This window comes from Natator depressus, chromosome 8 (assembly GCF_965152275.1).
Source record: "Natator depressus isolate rNatDep1 chromosome 8, rNatDep2.hap1, whole genome shotgun sequence".
In the NCBI taxonomy this organism is placed as follows: Eukaryota; Metazoa; Chordata; order Testudines; family Cheloniidae; genus Natator; species Natator depressus.
In genome coordinates, this window is record NC_134241.1 from 73,747,000 (window position 1) to 73,769,191 (window position 22,192).

Consider the following 22,192-nt stretch of genomic DNA (forward strand, 5'->3'; position numbering starts at 1 on the left):
ACTGCAGATTTGGGTCAGGTGCCAGTGAGGTCGTCTTAACCCTTTACAGGTGAAAGGGTTTTGCCTCTGGCCAGGAGGGATTTTATAGCACTGTATACGGAAACGTGGTTACCCTTCCCTTTATATTTATGACAGAGAAGAACTTCAGTTCTAATTGAGACTTAAAAGTCTGTTTCCCTGTTGACAGACAATTTACGGTACCGTGTTACGTAATTTATTTTGAGTTAAATCTTTACTTAAAGAATAGGTATAGTAAAGGAGTTGTTGAGGTTTTTTATAGAGAGCTGACACTGTTTCAGTATCTCTTTAGTGACCGTCTCTAGGTTGGGACTGCCATTCTTAAACAGTATTTTAGTTTCAGCAGGGAGCAGAGGCCAACAGTCATGAGCCTGATGAGGACTAAGAATTCAGAACCCACTAAAACACCATTAGAGTTAAGGAAACTTTAAAATTTTATGTGTTCAGATTAAGTTGCTTTTACTGATGCTTAACTTAAATAGCATTTAACTTGACAGCTCTTGCATTGTTACTTAACTGCCTGTTTTTTTTTTCCACTGAAAAAATGGAATGGAATCTGGTTTGTTTTTTTAACTCCTAAATCTGCCTCATGAGGCTGCTAAGATGGTAGCTTTCTGTTAGATTCTCTTACAGTATTCACTTACAATGTTAATGACGTTCTCTGCTCTAATTAGATGTAGTGGTTAGCATATAGTTTCAGTAACAGTTTAGTTTTCTTTTGACTCATGTCTGTTTTATAATCAGGAAATCTTACTCGGGTCCAGAACAAAAAAGGGCTTTGATTTCTTCAGACTGTTCCTGTTGTAATAAGATTTGCATAATCCGGTATTGATTTTTTCCCCCATATGGATTTAATACGAATAATTTGTTTTCCTACCTTGAATCCAAAGAGTGCCCATGCTTTGATCCAATTTCCAGACTATAGAACGGTATTAGTAATCACTACTGAGTGGCTTGACTCTGCTAGGCAAGCATTTTTATGTGTAACATAAAGTATAGTTCTTGACTGCTTTAGAACTGTGGTTTCTAAAGTCTTCAAAAGAAATGGAAATGATTGCCTCCCTTCTGTGCCATAATCTCTCTCACAGTCTTACCAGTATCAGAATATTAATCTAGCATTTTTTCATTGCATCTTTTCCTTTAAAATTTACTGTAGGCTGACATTCTAATGTTTAGAAATGTTTCCTTAATAGCTTCAAACAGATATAAAGGGGGTATCTTAAAAATATGATCTGTGTGAGCGCTTATGTCCACACCCTTCATTTTGCTACCTTTAATATGGAAAAACTGAATTGTACTAAAACCTGAAAATCTCTTTGCTGTCTCTTCCCTTCATGCATGGCTTGATGAGGCAGTCAGCTTCAGGTAAGAGCGTATTGCCAAAGTCCAGTGACACAATGGTTAATATTACATGCCTGTCTTCTCTCAAACTGCTCTGAATTAATAAATGTAAGTTCCATTAGCCTTTGACAATGTTTGTAATCATAAACAAGGTAATAACAAGGTCAGCTCCCAGACTGCTGCGCTGGGCATCACAGAATGGGGAAGAGATGGCCAGCCCTCTGTGGAGATAGAGGTGGTTAGGGACTATTTAGAAAAGCTGGACGTGCACAAGTCCATGGGGCCGGACGAGTTACATCCGAGAGTGCTGAAGGAATTGGCGGCTGTGATTGCAGAGCCCTTGGCCATTATCTTTGAAAACTCGTGGCGAACGGGGGAAGTCCCGGATGACTGGAAAAAGGCTAATGTAGTGCCAATCTTTAAAAAAGGGAAGAAGGAGGATCCTGGGAACTACAGGCCGGTCAGCCTCACCTCAGTCCCTGGAAAAATCATGGAGCAGGTCCTCAAAGAATCAATCCTGAAGCACTTACATGAGAGGAAAGTGATCAGGAACAGTCAGCATGGATTCACCAAGGGAAGGTCATGCCTGTCTAATCTAATCGCCTTTTATGATGAGATTACTGGTTCTGTGGATGAAGGGAAAGCAGTGGATGTATTGTTTCTTGACTTTAGCAAAGCTTTTGACACGGTCTCCCACAGTATTCTTGTCAGCAAGTTAAGGAAGTATGGGCTAGATGAATGTACTGTAAGGTGGGTAGAAAGCTGGCTAGATTGTCGGGCTCAACGGGTAGTGATCAATGGCTCCATGTCTAGTTGGCAGCCGGTGTCAAGTGGAGTGCCCCAGGGGTCGGTCCTGGGGCCGGTTTTGTTCAATATCTTCATAAATGATCTGGAGGATGGTGTGGATTGCACTCTCAGCAAATTTGCAGATGATACTAAACTGGGAGGAGTGGTAGATACGCTGGAGGGGAGGGATAGGATACAGAAGGACCTAGACAAATTGGAGGATTGGGCCAAAAGAAATCTGATGAGGTTCAATAAGGATAAGTGCAGGGTCCTGCACTTAGGATGGAAGAATCCAATGCACCGCTACAGACTAGGGACCGAATGGCTAGGCAGCAGTTCTGCGGAAAAGGACCTAGGGGTGACAGTGGACGAGAAGCTGGATATGAGTCAACAGTGTGCCCTTGTTGCCAAGAAGGCCAATGGCATTTTGGGATGTATAAGTAGGGGCATAGCGAGCAGAACGAGGGATGTGATCGTTCCCCTCTATTCGACACTGGTGAGGCCTCATCTGGAGTACTGTGTCCAGTTTTGGGCCCCACACTACAAGAAGGATGTGGATAAATTGGAGAGAGTCCAGCGAAGGGCAACAAAAATGATTAGGGGTCTAGAGCACATGACTTATGAAGAGAGGCTGAGGGAGCTGGGATTGTTTAGTCTGCAGAAGAGAAGAATGAGGGGGGATTTGATAGCTGCTTTCAACTACCTGAAAGGGGGTTCCAAAGAGGATGGCTCTAGACTGTTCTCAATGGTAGCAGATGACAGAACGAGGAGTAATGGTCTCAAGTTGCAATGGGGGAGGTTTAGATTGGATATTAGGAAAAACTTTTTCACTAAGAGGGTGGTGAAACACTGGAATGCGTTACCTAGGGAGGTGGTAGAATCTCCTTCCTTAGAGGTTTTTAAGGTCAGGCTTGACAAAGCCCTGGCTGGGATTTAACTGGGAATTGGTCCTGCTTCGAGCAGGGGGTTGGACTAGATGACCTTCTGGGGTCCCTTCCAACCCTGATATTCTATGATTCTAAACTCTAAGCATGCATTCTGTTTTCAAAAAGTTTCTAATTTATGGCTTCTTACATGAGAAGGCTTATGTAAGCAAATACTGTCAACTACTGAGGTTCTGTTCTTGATGCAACTAGCTTTGTGAATGGCACAGAGGGGGCAAAGGTGGAGACGGTCTTTTTTTGGTCATGTGGCTACAACTTTGATCTCCTAAAGGCAGCCTGTCTAGGCAGCAGTGAAAGTGTGGGTAAAGCTACTGTCACCATAAACTATTAAAGGCCTCCCTCCTAATGTTTGTGGGTCTACCAGACCTCTTGTATTCCCAAGCCTGATCAGGCCAGAGCCCCCACAGAACCACTGCATGAAGCAACCACCCAGTCTTCTAAAAATGGAGCAGAGGAGAGAGATGAAAAATGAACGTCTTTGTGGGCAGAAAAGCCAATCACAGCACTTGAAAGGATGACTGGGATTTAACCAATGGTGACCTCCCTCACAAAGAAGGGCTCCACTGCCTGGCAACGGCTGTGCCGTGCCCCAGGGATGTAACTCCAGCTCCTACTCAATCTGGGCTGTCCTTGAAGGGCTAACCCTCTTTCCTCCCAGAGGAAGTGATCTTATGGTCACAGATGGGACTGGAAAACCTATGTTTAATTCCTGGCTCTTGCCTGGACTTCATGACCTTAACAAATCACTTAATTTCTATCTGTTTCATTTTCCCAAATTATAAACTAGAGAATATGGCTTACCTGTCAGATGTGCTGCACCTTGGTTCACTACATCTTGTAAAGAGCTTTATGGTTCTGTAGATCCTCAAATTAAAAGGTACTATCCATTTAGTTTCTTAAATTGGTACTAGCTACTGTGGCATCTGATCCCCTCAGAGCACAGGCATGTCGTGCTGAATTTTAAATTTTACACATACCGAGTAAGCCTTCAGTCCATAGCAAATCACTGGGCAAAGGGAAGGACTAGAGGATCTGTGCAATGTATGCTTTGGTAACGCGCATCTACAGACCTATAGCTCGTAAGCCTACTGAGTAGTAAGTATCTAAGCACTTCTTTCGCGCTGATGTTATGCACTGCCTTGAATTTTGGACAGCGATACCCTTAAAGTTATCTCTTGAACGGTAGCTGTTTTAAGGATTTCAGTTTTCTAACAGTCGCTCATTTCTAGAAAAGAATGAAATTCGATGATAGTACAATTCAGATTATTTTTTACTTTCTTCAGTTAAAAACCAACAAATTGTACTGGAATGTTTTCTGTTTTACATTAAAACTTGCTATTTTTTATTCTATTGTGGAAAAGTCCAGGTTTTGCAGTAGGTTAGTGCACTGACATTTCACTTCAGGTCATATAGGGTTAAATAGCAATATTCACATTTTTATCAAGTTCAAATAGGCTTTGGGACTTCAAGCTTCCAAAACAGTTTTCATTGCTCAAAGAAGTGAATCCAGAATGGCAGCCCCAAGATGTGAAGCTAAACTTTGCAGGATAAAATCTATCTTCCAGGTTTTTTAAAGTGACTGCTTCATACGCTATGCAGAATTGGCTGGTATTGGAGGATAGAAAGATCCTAAGGAGAGGCTGCTTATCCAGACTCAAGTTCAGGGTTTGGGATGGCGCAAGGTTTTGGCCACTTCTGTATTTTCCACCAACTGGCTTGCTCAGCCCCAGTTGGCTGTGTCACGCAGACACAGGTGCCTGCAGATGCGTCTACTTAAAAGCATGTAACTATATTACTATCACAATCTTAGCAAAATGTATGACTGACCCCTGCATGAGTTTGCTTGTTCAGGTGAAATTCTAAGAATTAATCTCAGGCATCTTCCAACAGCTAAGATTAGTTTCACTAAGTTATGTGACTTGCTCAGCATTAAGGTGTTTTTTTTTCTTCCTTCAGAGTAGCTTAAACCTGTGGTCATAGTAGCTAGCTTATCACTAAAGTTCAGTGTACTTTAAATGCAAATACTAAGTACACTTTACCTGTGTCCCAACCAGTTTTGTTTTGTAAGACTTTTCTCTTTAAAATTGAGAGTAGTCTGTTCTACTGAGAGGAAAGGTAAGTTTCAGAGTAAGAATGCAGGTTAAAACCTTCATGCTGTGGTTCATTGGAGGTTGAGTGGGTGGGGAGAAATGATGCTCTTTATCTTTCAAGGTGGAGAGAACCGATTTTATTGCTCTTGAATGCTGTTTACTTGCTCTTCCACAAAACATTTGGCAATCGCCCCCCCAACAGCTTTTCTCCTTGTTTTTTTTTTTCAAATTAGATGACAAGCACAAAAAACCCTTCCTGAGATAATACACAAAAGGAAATACAGAGAAGTACTGACTGTCGAGTAATAAATAGGGCTACCTGAAATCCCACAGCTGTAGTATTTTCTCTGTGGGGATGTCCAAAGACACAAGATTTAGCCTCAGTAACCAGAGGAACTTGTACATACAGTTTAAAATTTTCAGGAGTACGATTAGTGCTTTTTGGTACCAAACCTGAAACACCCTAAAGGGCCTGATTTCAAAAAGTGCACTCAACCCCTTTCTGAAGTTTCTCTTCTTGGATATTCAAACTTTAGTAACTCTTGGCAATCTTGGTCCTGCTTGCATTTAGAAATCACTGAATGTCAAGGATACTTTATTTCTCAAACATGTTGTTTTTATTCCTATTGCTGGACTCTTCATCTGTGATTAAATGTTAACTCTTGTTTTTAACAGATCAGATGCCTAAAAGGCCAGAAAGGCTTCTCAGACCAACCCACTTTTGATGGGATTCACATTGTCAACCATTTGATAGGAGATGAGTCATTTCATTCTTCTGATGAAGATTTTATAAGTAACTCCATACAGGAGGGTGGGGTCCATTTTCATTTACACAGAAGGACTGGACAGATGACTTTGGACCCACCTGTGATAGATAGCAGTGACAGTGATACTGAAGACTGTGTCCTAGATACTGGGGATACGGACAAGATTATTCCAAAGCGAAAGAACCAGCAAAGACTGGAATCCTACTCTACTACTGTGTGATCATCACTGTGACTAGCATCTAAGACTTCAGCATTCTCTTAAGGGTTAGGTTGTCAAATGACTAAAAATGCCCAGCTCTTGGATTAGATAGCTATTGTGGCTTGTCTGACATATTTTATATATAATATATGTATATATGTATACACACTTTACTGTTTGCCTTCTACCTTTGCCAAATTGTCATCACTGACATACTAGAGAGTAGGTTGGGAAGAAGTTGATGGATGACACTTCTAACAGTATTACTGATTGTTCCTTGTTTTAGAAAATGCAAATATATAATTTCTTTAAATGCATAACAATTTTGCAGTTCCTAAACTTGGGAAATCTTTTCTTCAAAAGAAACTGCTCTTGTGCAATATTTTATACTCCGTGAACAAATGTGTTCTTTTTACATTGTTATCCATTTGTGATCAAGATGGACGTTAGCAGACTGGCTGATCATGGTGTCTGATTATTTTTTGTTGTTTGACTGTTTGGTTTTAATTAAAAATAACTATTATTGGAGACCCATAAAAGGCTCCAAACACAAGCCTTTATTTCTTCTGTTTTTAAATACAAATTAATGGTCACAAATGTCCAAAAGGTTTTTAAAATCATTCTGACTTCTAATTTTTGTGCATCTGCTTTTGATTTGTTGCTAATAAAAAAAAAAAAAAACCTGGTCAAAGTATGTTAACTACAATAATGTTTATTTTGTACATGTTTATATCTCTCTGCAGCAAGCTGAATATGTATATTACACATTTAATATGAGGAATGTAAATGTTGCAAAATGACTATTCTTGGCATTCTAACAGGAAGATGAATTCTGTATATGCATATTGATAGTGAGTTACAAAATTGAGGCAAAACACTCATCTTACATTTAATCTCTGTTTAGCTACTGACACTAGCAGGTTCATGTCTAACTAAAATGCTTTTTCACAAACACTAATGACTGAACTTTTAACTTCATATATATATAAAAAACTATAATAAATTTTTCATGATTTAACACTTGTTGTGGCACGTATTGCTTAGTAATAACTAACGTCTGTATCCTAGAGATTCTATAGGTGATTGCACAGTGCGGATCCAGAGAGTAGTTCAGATAAAGATGGAAAGTATTTTTATCTGGTTTTAAATTAACTACCGTTCAAATGAAGGATTGTTCAAAGATATCTATATTGAGTTATTCTGAGGAATTTCATTATAAGAATATCTAAGAACCAAAAAGCTAATCTTCGTGCATCTAATGAAGATGCACATGATTTAATACGGAGCAATGACATGGAGTGAATGCATGCTGGGTGACTGGTCATTCCTGTCTCTTTCCTCACCCCTAAATGAAGCCCTGATTAGATCTCAAATTCTTCCTGTCCTTTCCAAGGCCTTTCGAGCAAACTGACTTGCTACTTCGTCCTGCACAGCATTTGAGACACTAGTCTCAGACACTCGCTAGCCCAGAATATTTCTTGACATAAATGTATCACTGCCATTCTCCTCAGTTACAAATTCCATGGAAGTATGTACTGTTAATATTAGCAGCTAGACGGCTTGTGATTTGAAAGGAATTAAATGATACTGCAAGGTTATGGCACAAGCTTGCTTTCTCTAGAAATATTAAAGTTCATCTAGGTATTTAAGCATGTACTTAGAGTTAGGCGTATGCTTATGAGCTTCAATGGCACTACCAGTGTGTTGAGTTAGGCACATTCTTAAGGACCTTGCTGAACTGGAGCCCTAGTCTCCAAGTCCTGTATTGGGCACTTACATTTCCTTGGCTTTTAATTTTGAAGATTCCTAGTCTTTTTGGATGAGGCCAACACAGGATCCTTTTTCACTTAGTGAGTTAAACTAGTTAGAGAACCTGACCATTTAAAGGAAACCAGCTCCATGAAAGAAGTGAGCTTTGGGCATCTTTGCCACACTCTCTCTCCTATGTCGATCATATCCAGGCAATAACTGACCATAAAATGAGCAGGTGACACCTTCAAAGTTAGCTACTACTTGAGCTCCTGCTACACCTGGTCTTTGCCTCAGTTATTTTTGGGGGTGTACATTAACTTTATCTGTGACAATATATTTCTCATCACACATGAAGTTTCACCCTATTGCAATAAACATTTACTGTTTTAACACCTGAACCCTGCTAGAAATGTCACAAAGCAAAAATAATTTGAGCTCTCTTGCTTACTAACGTTTAGGTGATAGTTGCCTTATTTTCCCCTAATAAGCATCTGTCCACCTTTGTTTGCACCTGGATCATTGGCACCCATGTGGATAGATGACAAATTATTCTTTGCCTATCCATACCAGCTGCAAGTCTCTCTTAAAGGTAATATTCTGCATTAAGTGGCAGGAGCAAAATTCAGTTAGAGGATGGTTGTAAAATCTTTTTTTGTTTGAACAGCAAAGTGTTATGATCTTGCAATAACTGCCTGACTGCCCCAGTGATAGTGAATGAGCCTAATTGGTAAGGGCTGTTTCCTGAACTTTGTTTTTATACATGTTAATAGCCTAGATTGTTTTATTCATGCTGCTGCTTTCCATTTCATTATCAAACTATCAGTGAGAGAGTACTAGCAAGGTTTAAGCCTGATCCAAATAGCTGAATTCTACACAATAGCTGACTGTACTACAGTGCACAACCTTAACTGACCTGCCATTGGGCCCTTATTTAATAATTCTCTTAAAATTGAGATCTTACCATACATTAGACTGGAAAATTATAAATATGAGCAAATTAAATGATAAATGGGGTGGGTGGGTGTATAAATTTAGTGTTGGGACTGAGGACCAGACCAAGAGTCAGGCTGAGAAAGAGATGCAGTGCTGGGGAGCCAGTGAAACAATCAGTCTCCTCCGCTTAAGTTATATTTCATATCGGGGGGGTGAAAATGCTTTTTTCCTCTTTGGCACTCTGAGACTACAGAACACAGGGCGGAAATCAAATCAGTATCTTAGATGTCTGTATACTAATGCAAGAAATATGGGAAATAAGCAGGAAGAACTAGAAATGCTAGTTAATAAACACAACTATGACACAGCTGGCATCACCGAGACTTGGTGGGATGATGCATACAGGCTGGAATATTGGTGTGGCAGGGTACAGCTTGCTCAGGAAGGATAGGTGGGGGAAAAAAGTGGTGTTGCCTTTTATATAAAAAATGTATACACTTTGACTGGATGGAAATAGGAGACAGACTTGTTGAATGTCTCTGGGTAAGACTAAAAAGGGTAAAAAAAAAAAAAAAAAAAACCAAGGGTGATGTCAGGGTTGGCGTCTCTACTACAGACCACCTAACCAGGAAGAGGGGGTGGATAAGGCTTTCTTTTTCTATAAGGACAATATCATGCAAAGCACAGGACTTGATGGTAATGGGGGACTTCAACTACTCAGACATCTACCAGGGGAAAATAACACAGCAGGGCACAGATTATCCAACAAGTTTTTGGAATGTATTGGAGACAGTTTTTTATTTCAGAAGGTGGAGAAAGCCACTAGGAGAGAGGCTGTTCTAGGTTTGATTTTGTCAAATAGGAAAGCACTGGTTGAGAATTTAAAAGTGAAAGGCCGCTTGGGTGAACGTGATCATGAAATGATAGATTTCGTGATTCTAAGGAAAGATGGGAGGGAACACAGCACAGTTAACAAAATGGATTTCAAGAAGGCAGACTTTATCAAACTCAGGGAGTTGGTAAGTAAGATACCTTGGGAAGCAAGTCTAAGGGGAAAAACAGTTTGAGAGTTGGCAGTTTTTCAAAGAGACATTATTAAGGGCACAAGAGCAAACTATCCCACTGTACAGGAAAGACTGGAGGTATGGCAAGAGAACATCATGGCTTAATCAGGCGATCTTCAATTATCTGAAATTAAAAAAGAATCCTACAAAAAGGGGAAATTAGGTCAAATTACAAAGGATGAATATAAACAAGCAGGACAAAATTAGAAAGGCCAAGGCACAAAATGAGATTAAACTAGCTAGACATATAAAATGTAACAAAACATTCTACAAATACATTAGAAGCAAGAGGAAAACCAAGGACAGGGTAGGCCCGTTATTCAGTGAGAGATGGGGAAACAATAACAGAAAATGTGGAAATGACAGAAGTGTTAAATGACCTTTTTTTTTTTTTTCACCAAAAAGCTGAGTAGCGATTAGACATCTAATATGGCGAGTGCCAGTGAAAATGAGAGAGAACGCCAGGGAACCGAGGGTATTCCAGGGGTCCACCGGCCCCACTGATCAACTCCTCACCTTCCCTTCCAGTGCCTCCTGCACGGTGGGGAACAGCTGTTCTGCAGCATGCAGGAGGTACTGGGAGGGAGGAGGAGGAGGAGTTGATCAGCGGGGGCCAGCAGCCCTGGACATGATTCCGCTCATCCTCTGAGCGCACCTCCGTGTGCCTCCCCCTCCCTCCTAGTGCCTCCTACACGCCGCTGAGCAGCTACTCCCGAGCATGCAGGAAGTGCTGGGAGAGAGGGGGAGGAGTTGATCAGCGGAGCCCACTGACCCCCCCCCCCGCCCCAGCATACCCTTGCAGACCCCAATTTGAGAAACGCTGGTCTAGATAATACTTAGTCCTGCTTGAATGCAGGGGACTGGTCTAGATGACTTCTTGAGGTCCCTTCCAGTTCTATAAATTTTTCACATGAATTTGGGAGAATTTGGAAGCCTAAAGCTTTTGAGCACTGGCCAAAAAAACCTGAGTGCTTTTTAAAGCTTTCTCCTGTTGGGGATCTAACACTTTTTACAGCAGAACTACCCCAATGCTATATTGTAGCAATATCTGTGGCCTAAACCATTTTTTAAATGTATGAATGTTAATTTTTTACTAACACACTGTTACTCAGAGTCTGTTCTTTACCCTTGGTCTAGGATTTATATTTGAGAGACTGTTACACCTGGATCACTTCTTCAAGGGTTTCTTCCGAACTGTGAGGGCCAGAAACATTTTCCTATAATTTTTTTAGGTCCTGGACTAGCAAAGACACTTAACTATTTGTTGACAAAAATAGTTGTTTGTGCTCATCATGTTCTTTAATGGTCTTATCTACATATCAGCATATCTAAAGGTATGTGTGCTATAGATTCTTATACTGCTCTTATCACTCGTATTGGAGAGTGTCTATACTGCGGTAAAAGACCTGCTGCACAGCCATAGTTGGGTCAGTGGACTTGGGCTGCTGGGTCAAAAACAGCCATGTTAGAGGCTTGCTCGGACTGGAGCCTGGGCTCCGAGACCCTGTGTGTGTGTGGGGCGGGGGGGAAGTCTCAGAGCCAGGCTCCAGCCAAAGCCTGGCTACCTACCCTGCTGTTTTTAGCCCCATAGCCTGAGCCCCAGTCAGCTGCCCTGGGCTTTGAGACTCCGTGCGGCAGGTTTTTGACTGCAGTGTAGACATACTCTGAGCACCTTCCAGTAGTGCATTAAGCAATATGATTACACATCTATTGAGCATTTTGTTCTCTCATCCTCGCTCCAGAGGGAGACACTTGTGTTAGTAGTGTTGGATTTTGATAGGGATTGGAGTTTTCTTGTTTTGTTTTTTTTTTTAAATAAATAAATGTACCTGTTGCTATATGTTTGTATTGGAGAAGGCGTGGTCACAGAAATGTGCCTTTCACTTGGAGCAGAAAGTGGTCAGGTTTGTGATGGTCTTTAGTTCCTGAGTAAGTTCATTCCAGTCTCTGACCACCCTCCAAGAAGATTCCGTCTCCCACACAGAGGAGCTTTACTCTTATTGTTGAACTTTCCATTGTACCAGAGAAGTGAAGTTATTAACCGCGGTCTTCATCCCAGAGCTATAGACTCTCTTTTAGGTGTCCTGGGCCCAGGCCATGGAGCACTTTGACAATAAGGCCCAAATCTTTGAACTTGATTTGATATTCTGTGGGAAGCCAGTGCAGGGAGCAGAGGACAGGTGTGATTTGCTCACCGTAGCCTGTGTGGCTGAGGAGACGTGCTGTGGTGTTGTATACTGTTGGAGTTTCCTAAGTGTTGAAGCTTTCATGCCTAAGTATATCACATTGCTGTACTCCAGCCAAGAGGTGAAGAAAGCAGGAATGATTGAGGTCAGGTCTTTGTCTGCCAAAATGGGACAGAGTCTCCTAGACAACCAGAGATGGTTAAAAAGTGTTGCACATGGCCATTGCAATGTGTGAGCCCAGTGTCAACCGAGGAATCCAAGAGTATTCCTGGACTGCGGACTGACTTGACAAATTGTGGATGTGAATCTTCAATCAAAGACTGCACCATAGCTGTAGACTCCTCCAAATACTTTCCTCTTCCTGCCAGCATCAGCTCTTCTAAACAGTTAAACCAGTGCAACTGTGTCACTAGACACCTACTACTTGAAACTGGAATTATATTGATTTAGCCAGACTAAACTGCTATACATCAGAGTTAAAGTGATTAAAGAGTATTCACAAAGGGCACTGCACCAGTTTAACTAAATCAGTACTTGAAATTATTTAAAATGGTGCAATGCCTGTGCAGATAAGTTCTTAATTAAACTGCTGTAAGTTTTCAGATAGGTTAAGGCTTCAATTTGATTGTATGGATTTGCAAGAAATGCATTTATTTTTCTGGTTTAAGTTTTAAAAAAACCACCCTAAATCTGAGATGTACTGAAGACAAATTTCTGGATAAAATTTGAAGCCAGTGCAATATTTGTGTTTTTAAGCTAGAGGAACCCAAAGGAATGTAAGGAAAATAAGGCCTAAATTTAAAAAAGGGAGCATATCTAAATGCTTCCTCTTCAAAAGTTACTCTTTTACTGATGAAATAATTTGAACATTCAATTGCCCCTTGAAGAGTCATTGAGCCAGACTTGAAGACCAGATTCAGACAATGTATAAAACATTAAGCCCTGGTCTACATTAGGACTTTAGGTTGAATTTAGCAGCGTTAAATCGATGTAAACCTGCACCCGTCCACACAATGAAGCCCTTTATTTCGACTTAAAGGGCTCTTAAAATCGATTTCCTTACTCCACCCCTGACAAGTGGATTAGCGCTTAAATCGGCCTTGCCGGGTCGAATTTGGGGTACTGTGGACACAATTCGACGGTATTGGCCTCCGGGAGCTATCCCAGAGTGCTCCATTGTGACCGCTCTGGACAGCACTCTCAACTCAGATGCACTGGCCAGGTAGACAGGAAAAGAACCGCAAACTTTTGAATCTCATTTCCTGTTTGGCCAGCGTGGCAAGCTGCAGGTGACCATGCAGAGCTCATCAGCAGAGGTGACCATGCAGAGCTCATCAGCAGAGGTGACCATGATGGAGTCCCAGAATCGCAAAAGAGCTCCAGCATGGACTGAACGGCAGGTACGGGATCTGATCGCTCTATGGGGAGAGGAATCCGTGCTATCAGAACTCCGTTCCAGTTTTCGAAATGCCAAAACCTTTGTCAAAATCTCCCAGGGCATGAAGGACAGAGGCCATAACAGGGATCCGAAGCAGTGCCGCATGAAACTTACGGAGCTGAGGCAAGCCTACCAGAAAACCAGAGAGGCGAATGGCCGCTCCGGGTCAGAGACCCAAACATGCCGCTTCTATGATGAGCTGCATGCCATTTTAGGGGGTTCAGCCACCACTACCCAGCCGTGTCGTTTGACTCCTTCAGTGGAGATGGAGGCAACACGGAAGCAGGTTTTGGGGACGAAGAAGATGATGATGAGGAGGAGGAGGTTGTAGATAGCTCACAGCAAGCAAGCGGAGAAACCGTTTTTCCCGACAGCCAGGAACTGTTTCTCACCCTGGACCTGGAGCCAGTACCCCCCGAACCCACCCAAGGCTGCCTCCTGGACCCGGCAGGCGGAGAAGGGACCTCCGGTGAGTGTACCTTTTAAAATACTATACATGGTTTAAAAGCAAGCATGTGAAAGGATTAATTTGCCCTGGCATTTGCGGCTCTCCTGGATGTACTCCCAAAGCCTTTGCAGAAGGTTTCTGGGGAGGGCAGCCTTATTGCGTCCTCCATGGTAGGACACTTTACCTCTCCGGGCCAGTAACACGTACTTGAGAATCATTGTACAACAAAGCATTGCAATGTATGTTTGCTGGCGTTCCAACAACATCCGTTCTTTATCTCTCTGTGTTATCCTCAGGAGAGTGAGATATCATTCATGGTCACCTGGTTGAAATAGGGTGCTTTTCTTCAGAGGACACTCAGAGGTGCCCGTTCCTGCTGGGCTGTTTGCCTGTGGCTGAACAGAAATGTTCCCCGCTGTTAGCCACGGGGAGGGGGGAGGGTTGAGGGGGTAGCCACGTGGTGGGGGGAGGCAAAATGCAACCTTGTAACGAAAGCACATGTGCTATGTATGTAATGTTAACAGCAAGGTTTACCCTGAGTGTAGCCACTGTTTTATAAAATGTGTCTTTTTAAATACCGCTGTCCCTTTTTTTTTCTCCACCAGCTGCATGTGTTTCAATGATCACAGGATCTTCTCCTTCCCAGAGGCTAGTGAAGATTAGAAAGAAAAAAAAAGCACTCGTGATGAAATGTTCTCTGAGCTCATGCTGTCCTCCCACACTGACAGAGCACAGATGAATGCGTGGAGGCAAATAATGTCAGAGTGCAGGAAAGCACAAAATGACTGGGAGGAGAGGTGGCGGGCTGAAGACAGGGCTGAAGCTCAAATGTGGCAGCAGCGTGATGAGAGGAGGCAGGATTCAGTGCTGAGACTGCTGGAGGATCAAACCAGTATGCTCCAGTGTATGGTTGAGCTGCAGCAAAGGCAGCTGGAGCACAGACTGCCACTACAGCCCCTGTGTAACCAACCACCCTCCTCCCCAAGTTCCATAGCCTCCACACCCAGACGCCCAAGAACGCGGTGGGGGGGCCTCCGGCCAACCAGCCACTCCACCACAGAGGATTGCCCAAAAAACAGAAGGCTGACATTCAATACGTTTTAAAGTTGTAAACTTTTAAAGTGCTGTGTGGCATTTTCCTTCCCTCCTCCACCACCCCTCCTGGGCTACCTTGGTAGTCATCCCCCTATTTGTGTGATGAATGAATAAACAATGCATGAATGTGAAGCAACAATGACTTTATTGCCTCTGCAAGCGGTGATCGAAGGGAGGAGGGGAGGGTGGTTAGCTTACAGGGAAGTAGAGTGAACCAAGGGGGGGGGGGTTTCATCAAGGAGAAACAAACAGAACTTTCACACCGTAGCCTGGCCAGTCATGAAACTGGTTTTCAAAGCTTCTCTGATGCATACCGCGCCCTCCTGTGCTCTTCTAACCGCCCTGGTGTCTGGTTGCGCGTAACCAGCAGCCAGGCGATTTGCCTCAACCTCCCACCCCGCCATAAACGTCTCCCCCTTACTCTCACAGATATTGTGGAGCACACAGCAAGCAGTAATAACAGTGGGAATATTGGTTTCGCTGAGGTCTAAGCGAGTCAGTAAACTGCACCAGCGCGCCTTTAAACGTCCAAATGCACATTCTACCACCATTCTGCACTTGCTCAGCCTGTAGTTGAACAGCTCCTGACTACTGTCCAGGCTGCCTGTGTACGGCTTCATGAGCCATGGCATTAAGGGGTAGGCTGGGCCCCCAAGGATAACTATAGGCATTTCAACATCCCCAACAGTTATTTTCTGGTCTGGGAATAAAGTCCCTTCTTGCAGCTTTTGAAACAGACCAGAGTTCCTGAAGATGCGAGCGTCATGTACCTTTCCCGGCCATCCCACGTTGATGTTGGTGAAACGTCCCTTGTGATCCACCAGAGCTTGCAGCACTACTGAAAAGTACCCCTTGCAGTTTATGTACTCGCCGGCTTGGTGCCCTGGTGCCAAGATAGGGATATGGGTTCCGTCTATGGCCCCACCACAGTTAGGGAATCCCATTGCAGCAAAGCCATCCACTATGACCTGCACATTTCCCAGGGTCACTACCCTTGATATCAGCAGATCTTTGATTGCGTGGGCTACTTGCATCACAGCAGCCCCCACAGTAGATTTGCCCACTCCAAATTGATTCCCAACTGACCGGTAGCTGTCTGGCGTTGCAAGCTTCCACAGGGCTATCGCCACTCGCTTCTCAGCTGTGAGGGCTGCTCCCATCTTGGTATTCATGCGCTTCAGGGCAGGGGAAAGCAAGTCACAAAGTTCCATGAAAGTGCCCTTACGCATGCGAAAGTTTCGCAGCCACTGGGAATCGTCCCAGACCCGCAACACTATGCAGTCCCACCAGTCTGTGCTTGTTTCCCGAGCCCAGAATCGGCATTCCACAGCATGAACCTGCCCCATTAGCACCATGATGCATGCATTGGCAGGGCCCATGCTTTCGGAGAAATCTGTGTCCATGTCCTGATCACTCACGTGACCGCGCTGACGTCGCCTCCTTGCCCGGTATCGCTCTGCCAGGTTCTGGTGCTGCATATACTGCTGGATAATGCGTGTGGTGTTTAATGTGCTCCTAATTGCCAAAGTGAGCTGAGCGGCCTCCATGCTTGCCTTGGTATGGCGTCCGCACAGAAAAAAGGCGCGGAACGATTGTCTGCCGTTGCTCTGACGGAGGGAGGGGCGACTGACGACACGGCTTACAGGGTTGGCTTACAGGGAATTAAAATCAACAAAGGGGGTGGATTTACATCAATGAGTATTTCAGGCAGGACTTCACGGAGGGTTCCAATAAGAAATGGTGTACCTAAGTAATTGTTCTTATTGGAACAAGCAGGTTGGTCTGGCCTCTGATTGATACATGGCTAGATTTACCTCGCTGCACCTTCTCTGTGAGTGACTGCAGCGTGACCTAGAGGAATGAGTCCCCTAGATGGGGGAGGGGGGGAAGCAAATGAGTACAAAACAAATCTGGTCTATTTCTTGTTTTGATCCACTCCATCTATCTTTTACATCTTTGGCTGGTAGCAGACGGTGCAGAAGGACTGCAAGCCATCCACATCTCATGGCTGCTTGGCAGAAGACGGTGCAGCAGGACTGCTAGCCATCCTCATCTCTTGCCTGCCTGGCAGAAGATGGTACAGTAGGACTGCTAGCAATCCGTATCGCCTGCCTGCTCACCATAAGATGGTTCAATAGGACTGACTGCAGGACTAAAGAGAATGACCTGGTGAAGTCACTCCAAATTTAGTCCCTGCACCCATGTCTGCCCAGGCGCTCCTGGCCGACGTGGCCAGGAGCACCTCGGACATGACTATGACGGCTACCAGTCGTACTGTACCGTCTGCTGCCACAAGGCAATGGGTTGATGCTGCTGTGTAGCAATGCAGTACCGCGTCTGCCAGCACCCAGGAGACATACGGTGACGGTTACCCGAGCGGGCTCCATGCTTGCCGTGGTATGGCGTCTGCACAGGTAACTCAGGAAAAAAGGTGCGAAACAATTGTCTGCCCTTGCTTTCACGGAGGGAGGGAGGGAACGGGGGTCTGACGATATGTACCCAGAACCACCCGCGACAATGTTTTAGCCCCATCAGGCATTGGGATCTCAACCCAGAATTCCAATGGGCAGCGGAGACTGCGGGAACTGTGGGGTAGCTACCCACAGTGCAACGCTCCGGAAGTCGACTTTTACCTCAGTACTGTGGAAGCACTCCGCCGAGTTAATTCACTTAGAGCATTTTCTGTGGGGGGACACACGCTCGAATATATAAAACCGATTTCTAAAAAATCGACTTCTATAAATTCGACCTAATTTCGTAGTGTAGCCATACCCTAAGTGGAAAATCTCGGTGCAAAGTTAACGATGGAGTCATTTCTGACTCTTCCATAATTCTGGGCATATTGGGAGGGAGGGAGGAAAGCTCGCTCCTATTCTGCTCCTTTTGTGTGGTGAACTTTTAGGTTATGACAAGGCTTTCCACAGACTTTCATAATAAGGTCTCAAATGTTATAGTGAGACTGGTTGTTAAAAACCACATAGCTGGTCATGGTGGATTTCCAGATTGAGTTAGTTTACATATAGTTCTAAAACAGAGTTATACATTTTTAAGATATATGAAATTCTTGATCCTAAACGTACACTATGAATTTTTTTACTTCTTTGCTTTAAAGGAGCTTGTATGAACTGGTTCAAGCTATAAAATAATAGGTATGAAACATGTTTATCCAGTAACCCATAGCATTAAGGACCGTATGCTACAGAATAAGAAGCACAAAAACAGCAACAGTGTCGTTTGCAATAGATTATCTCAGTAGCATTAAATTTCTATAAACAGCCTCTTAGAGCAGTGAAAATGTTGCTTAACTCACACACAAGTTGGCCACAGTCTTATTTTCACTGGTTGGGGATAAATTGTGATAAATAAGAGACAACCCCAATCTACAACTATGCACTTCTACTTTGCAAGAATTAATTATCCAATTAAATACCGAATTAACTTGAAATATAAAAGCAATAAGGCATTTGCTATGAATCAGGGTATATTACACTATCTATTGTATAATGTAACTGATACCTCTGGTTTCTCCAGTCCTTGTAATGATGATAGCAAGAAGAAAAGCTGTAGCCATAAAATATGTGAAATGGTATTTCTAGGGGGAAAAGGAAATATAGAAAAAAATATGTGCTCAGTCATTACCTTTGTAGCTACACCAGCCAGGCCTGGCACAAGGAAATATGCAACATGTTACTCTTCTTTTAAAATCACAGGATGTCATGTTAACTCATAGCTATTAACAGTGTACAGGGTTTTTCCCTGCATATGGCAATCTGGCTGTAAGATTAAGGGCCAATCCTTGGCAGTGCAATCCTCACATGGACAAATAACTCTTATTTGTTATCAGCAATACCTGGTGAGGGGCTGAGCATCCGTAACTCCAGCTCATTGTCACTGAAGGTGTGGGTGCTTGGCACTGTGGAGGTTCAGGTCCTCTGTTGTGTAAGTGAGGGTCTGGAGAATTGTATTGGACAAAACTTAAACTTACTCCACAATCTGAGAAAGTGAGAGGCGTAGCCAAAAATATCTTGGAAGAAGTGATGAAAAACTCAGCTGGAGTTTATTCTGTCTTTAAATTTAGTTTTCCACGTACCCTGTAGAATCTTCAGTTCTTTCTCTCACATTCACACAGTTCGTGGGTATATCTGATCACACACACAAGCTGACATTTCAGGCACAAAACCAGTTCTTCTTCGAGTGATTGCTCATGTGTATTCCACAATAGGTGTGCGTGCTCGCCATGTGCACCGGTGCTGGAAGTTTTTCCCCTAGCAGTACCCGTAGGGGGAGTGCCCTCCCCTGTGGCGCCTGCCTGGCGTGGTATAAGGGGGGCTGTGCTCCCCCACCCTCAGTTCCTTCTTGCCGCCAGTGAAGGTGCATTGGAACTGCTCTGCTCCAGCTTTGCTGCAGCTTGTCCCCAGAACTCTTCATTTGTTCAGTAGTACCTGTAGACAGTTAGTTAGTTTAGTTAGCCATTGAGCCCGGGCCAGGGCATGCCCTGCGCCCCAGGCTTTAATTCGTGCGGCTCTTGTAGGTGCCTTATACCAAGGAGTGACCCGCATGCGGGTTGTCTGCGCTGCTTGGGAGAAACCTATATCAGCGAGAGGTGCAAGATCTGCACGTCTTTCAAGCCTCGGACTATCAAAGAAAGGGACGTTAGGCTCTGGGTCATCCTGATGGAGTTGGCGCTGGCCCTGACCCTGGCACGCTGCTCCGAACCAGTACCTGGCGCTGCGACGTTGGTACGCAGAGACCCTCCAGTACCATCGTGCAGTCGGCACCGCTCTTCATCCATGGGGCACGCCTAGAGGACTGGAAAGACTCCTTCCTCACAACGGCACCGAGGGAAGTCTGGGACAGAGGCTAGACCCATGTCGGGTAGTCCTCGATCTCCATCGGGCCCTAGGCCTCCAACTCATGTTGAGCAGAGTTGCCCAGTCCCTTTGGAGCAGGCCTCTCCGGATGTCCGGATGCCATCTACGCCTGAAGCCCTCCAGGCAGCCAGGGACGACATGTCCATGCTGGTGCCTGTAGTTCCGCCGATGTCAGCCCCATGCTCCAGAGGCAAGCTGCTGCTGGGATCACCACAGTCGCCACTGGCCCGGTACCAGTCTCAGTTGAGGGAACGTTCCTGACACCACTCGCCCAGTGACTGTTCAAGGCTCAGTCCATGTGGATCGCCCTCAACGCCAGTCAGACTGTCCGGATGGGTGAGGTCCAACCGGGACTCCTGGCACCGCTCATCTTCGCGAAGCAAATATCAACAGGACGGTGGCGGATGTTGCCAATGGTTCTCGTTTCACAGGAGATACCACAGTCGGTCGTGGCGTGATCGTCGATGCCTTTTCTGCTTGGACTCCTGTTCCAAGTCTCTGCCAAGGCACCATAGCCCCGGGCTTCGATCGCCGGCATCTCGCCGACACGGGTCCGCCTGTCGAGGCCGTTCGTGGAGCAGCTACTACCGTCGGTGCCGCTCCTCCACATCGAGATCGTGGTCCCGTGGCCGACATAGGTCCTGGCACAGCCGATACTCCTGGTCCAGAGGCAGCAGCGGATCATATGCCAGTCCGGCCTCCCCTCGCAGCCACCTGTCTACAGGCCAAGCTAGCCAGCCCGACCAGCTGGCCCCGCCGGTGCCGCAGCAAATACAGTGGCACCAAACATCGTGGCCAGCCCAGTGGTACCAGTGGGCACTGTGGCGTCTGGCGCAGCCCCCAGTGGGGGCTCGCTCGGTGGCCAAGGCCTCGCAAGCACTGTCAGCGGCCATCTTTAGAAAAGGTCGGTGGGACCTGTGTTCTTGGTACCGTGCCCAGAGTCCAACCAGGTGTTGGATCCTCCGGTGCTGGATGGCACCCAAAGCACCGTACTAGCTTTGCCCCGTCCAGAGGAGCGGATTGTGGCCATGCCCCCTCCGTCCCACAGGAGGCCTACCAGGCTCACCAAGACCTCCTAAAAAGGGTGGCAGCGAGCCTCCACCTCCAGGCTGAGGAGATGAAAGGGCCCTCAGACTCCCTGTTCAACGTGCTGTCCCCTTCAGCACCAGTCAGGGTAGCCTTGCCCCTCCATGAAGGAGTGGCAAGAATTTCAGATGCCCTGTGGCAAACACCAGCCTCATTGGCTCCCATCTCTAAAAAGGCAGAGCACAAGTACTTTGTACCCATGAAGGGCCATGAGTATCTGTATCCCCACCCGGCACCCAACTCCTTGGTGGTCAAGTCAGTCAACCACAGGGAGCGGCAGGGGCAACCAGCCCCGACCCCCAAGAACAAAGACTCTCGGAGGCTGGATAGTTTTTGGGAGAAAAGTTTATTCATCATCAAGCTTTCAGCTATGAGTAGCAAAGCATCAGGCTCTCCTGGGTCGCTATGAGTTTAACCTCTGGGAATTCCCCCCCAAGTTTGAGGACTCCCTCCAGGAGCGCAAAAAGAAGGAGTTTAAGGTGCTTGTAGAGGAAGGGACAGTGGCTGCAAGGGCATCCCTGCAGGCAACTTCAGATGCAGTGGACACAGCCACATGGTCCATGGCCTCGGGAGTGTCCATGAGATGGGCGTCATGGCTTCTGCTCTCTGGGCTCTCCAGCAAAGTGCAGTCATCAATGCAGGATCTCCCTTTCGACGGGAAGGCTCTGTTTGCTGAGGAAACAGACACAAGGATGCATGGCATGAAAGACTCCCGCATGACCCTCAAGACCTTGGGCCTCTCTGTCCCTCCTCTGACAAAACCCAAGTCCAAGCCGCAGAAGGCTCCCGCCCAGGCCACCCTCCCGAAGTACGAAGCCACCCACAAAAAGCAGCTGGACTATAGAAAGCGTCTGCAATGGCAATCCCAGCCTGGGTCTTCTAAGGGCAAACAGGTGGGCAAAAGGCACTTTTGAGGGGATGCTCGGGGGTACCCTGCCAGTTCTCAGCAGGGACCTACCCCCAATAAAGCTCCTTTTCTCCAATCGGTTGTGTGCTTTCCTTCCGGAATGGTCGCCGCTCACCTCGGACCGATGGGTCCTCAACACCATCTCCCGAGGTTACACTCTTCAGTTTACCTGCTCCCTGCCCAACCGCCTCCGTCCCTGTCCCTTCCGGGGGACCCCTCTCACGAGGCCCTGCTCAAGCAGGAGATGGGACGGCTCCTGGACCCAAG

General features: G+C 45.3%; 1 protein-coding gene across 6 annotated transcripts in view; it reads left to right on the plus strand.

The window, feature by feature from the left end:
- EVI5 (ecotropic viral integration site 5) overlaps positions 1–22,192 on the plus strand; it is a 152,007-nt gene that overhangs the window by 124,950 nt on the left and 4,865 nt on the right. For 3 of the 6 annotated variants that reach the window (XM_074961319.1, XM_074961323.1, XM_074961321.1), the window contains one exon: positions 5,855–7,086. The exons of 1 other annotated variant lie outside the window; for it this stretch is intronic. In XM_074961319.1, coding sequence (XP_074817420.1) covers positions 5,855–6,166 — 312 coding nt within the window. In that variant the 3' untranslated portion in view covers positions 6,167–7,086. Of the gene's footprint in view, positions 1–5,854; positions 7,088–22,192 lie in introns of those variants that run through there. 2 more of the 6 variants (XM_074961322.1, XM_074961320.1) reach the window with 2 other exon arrangements.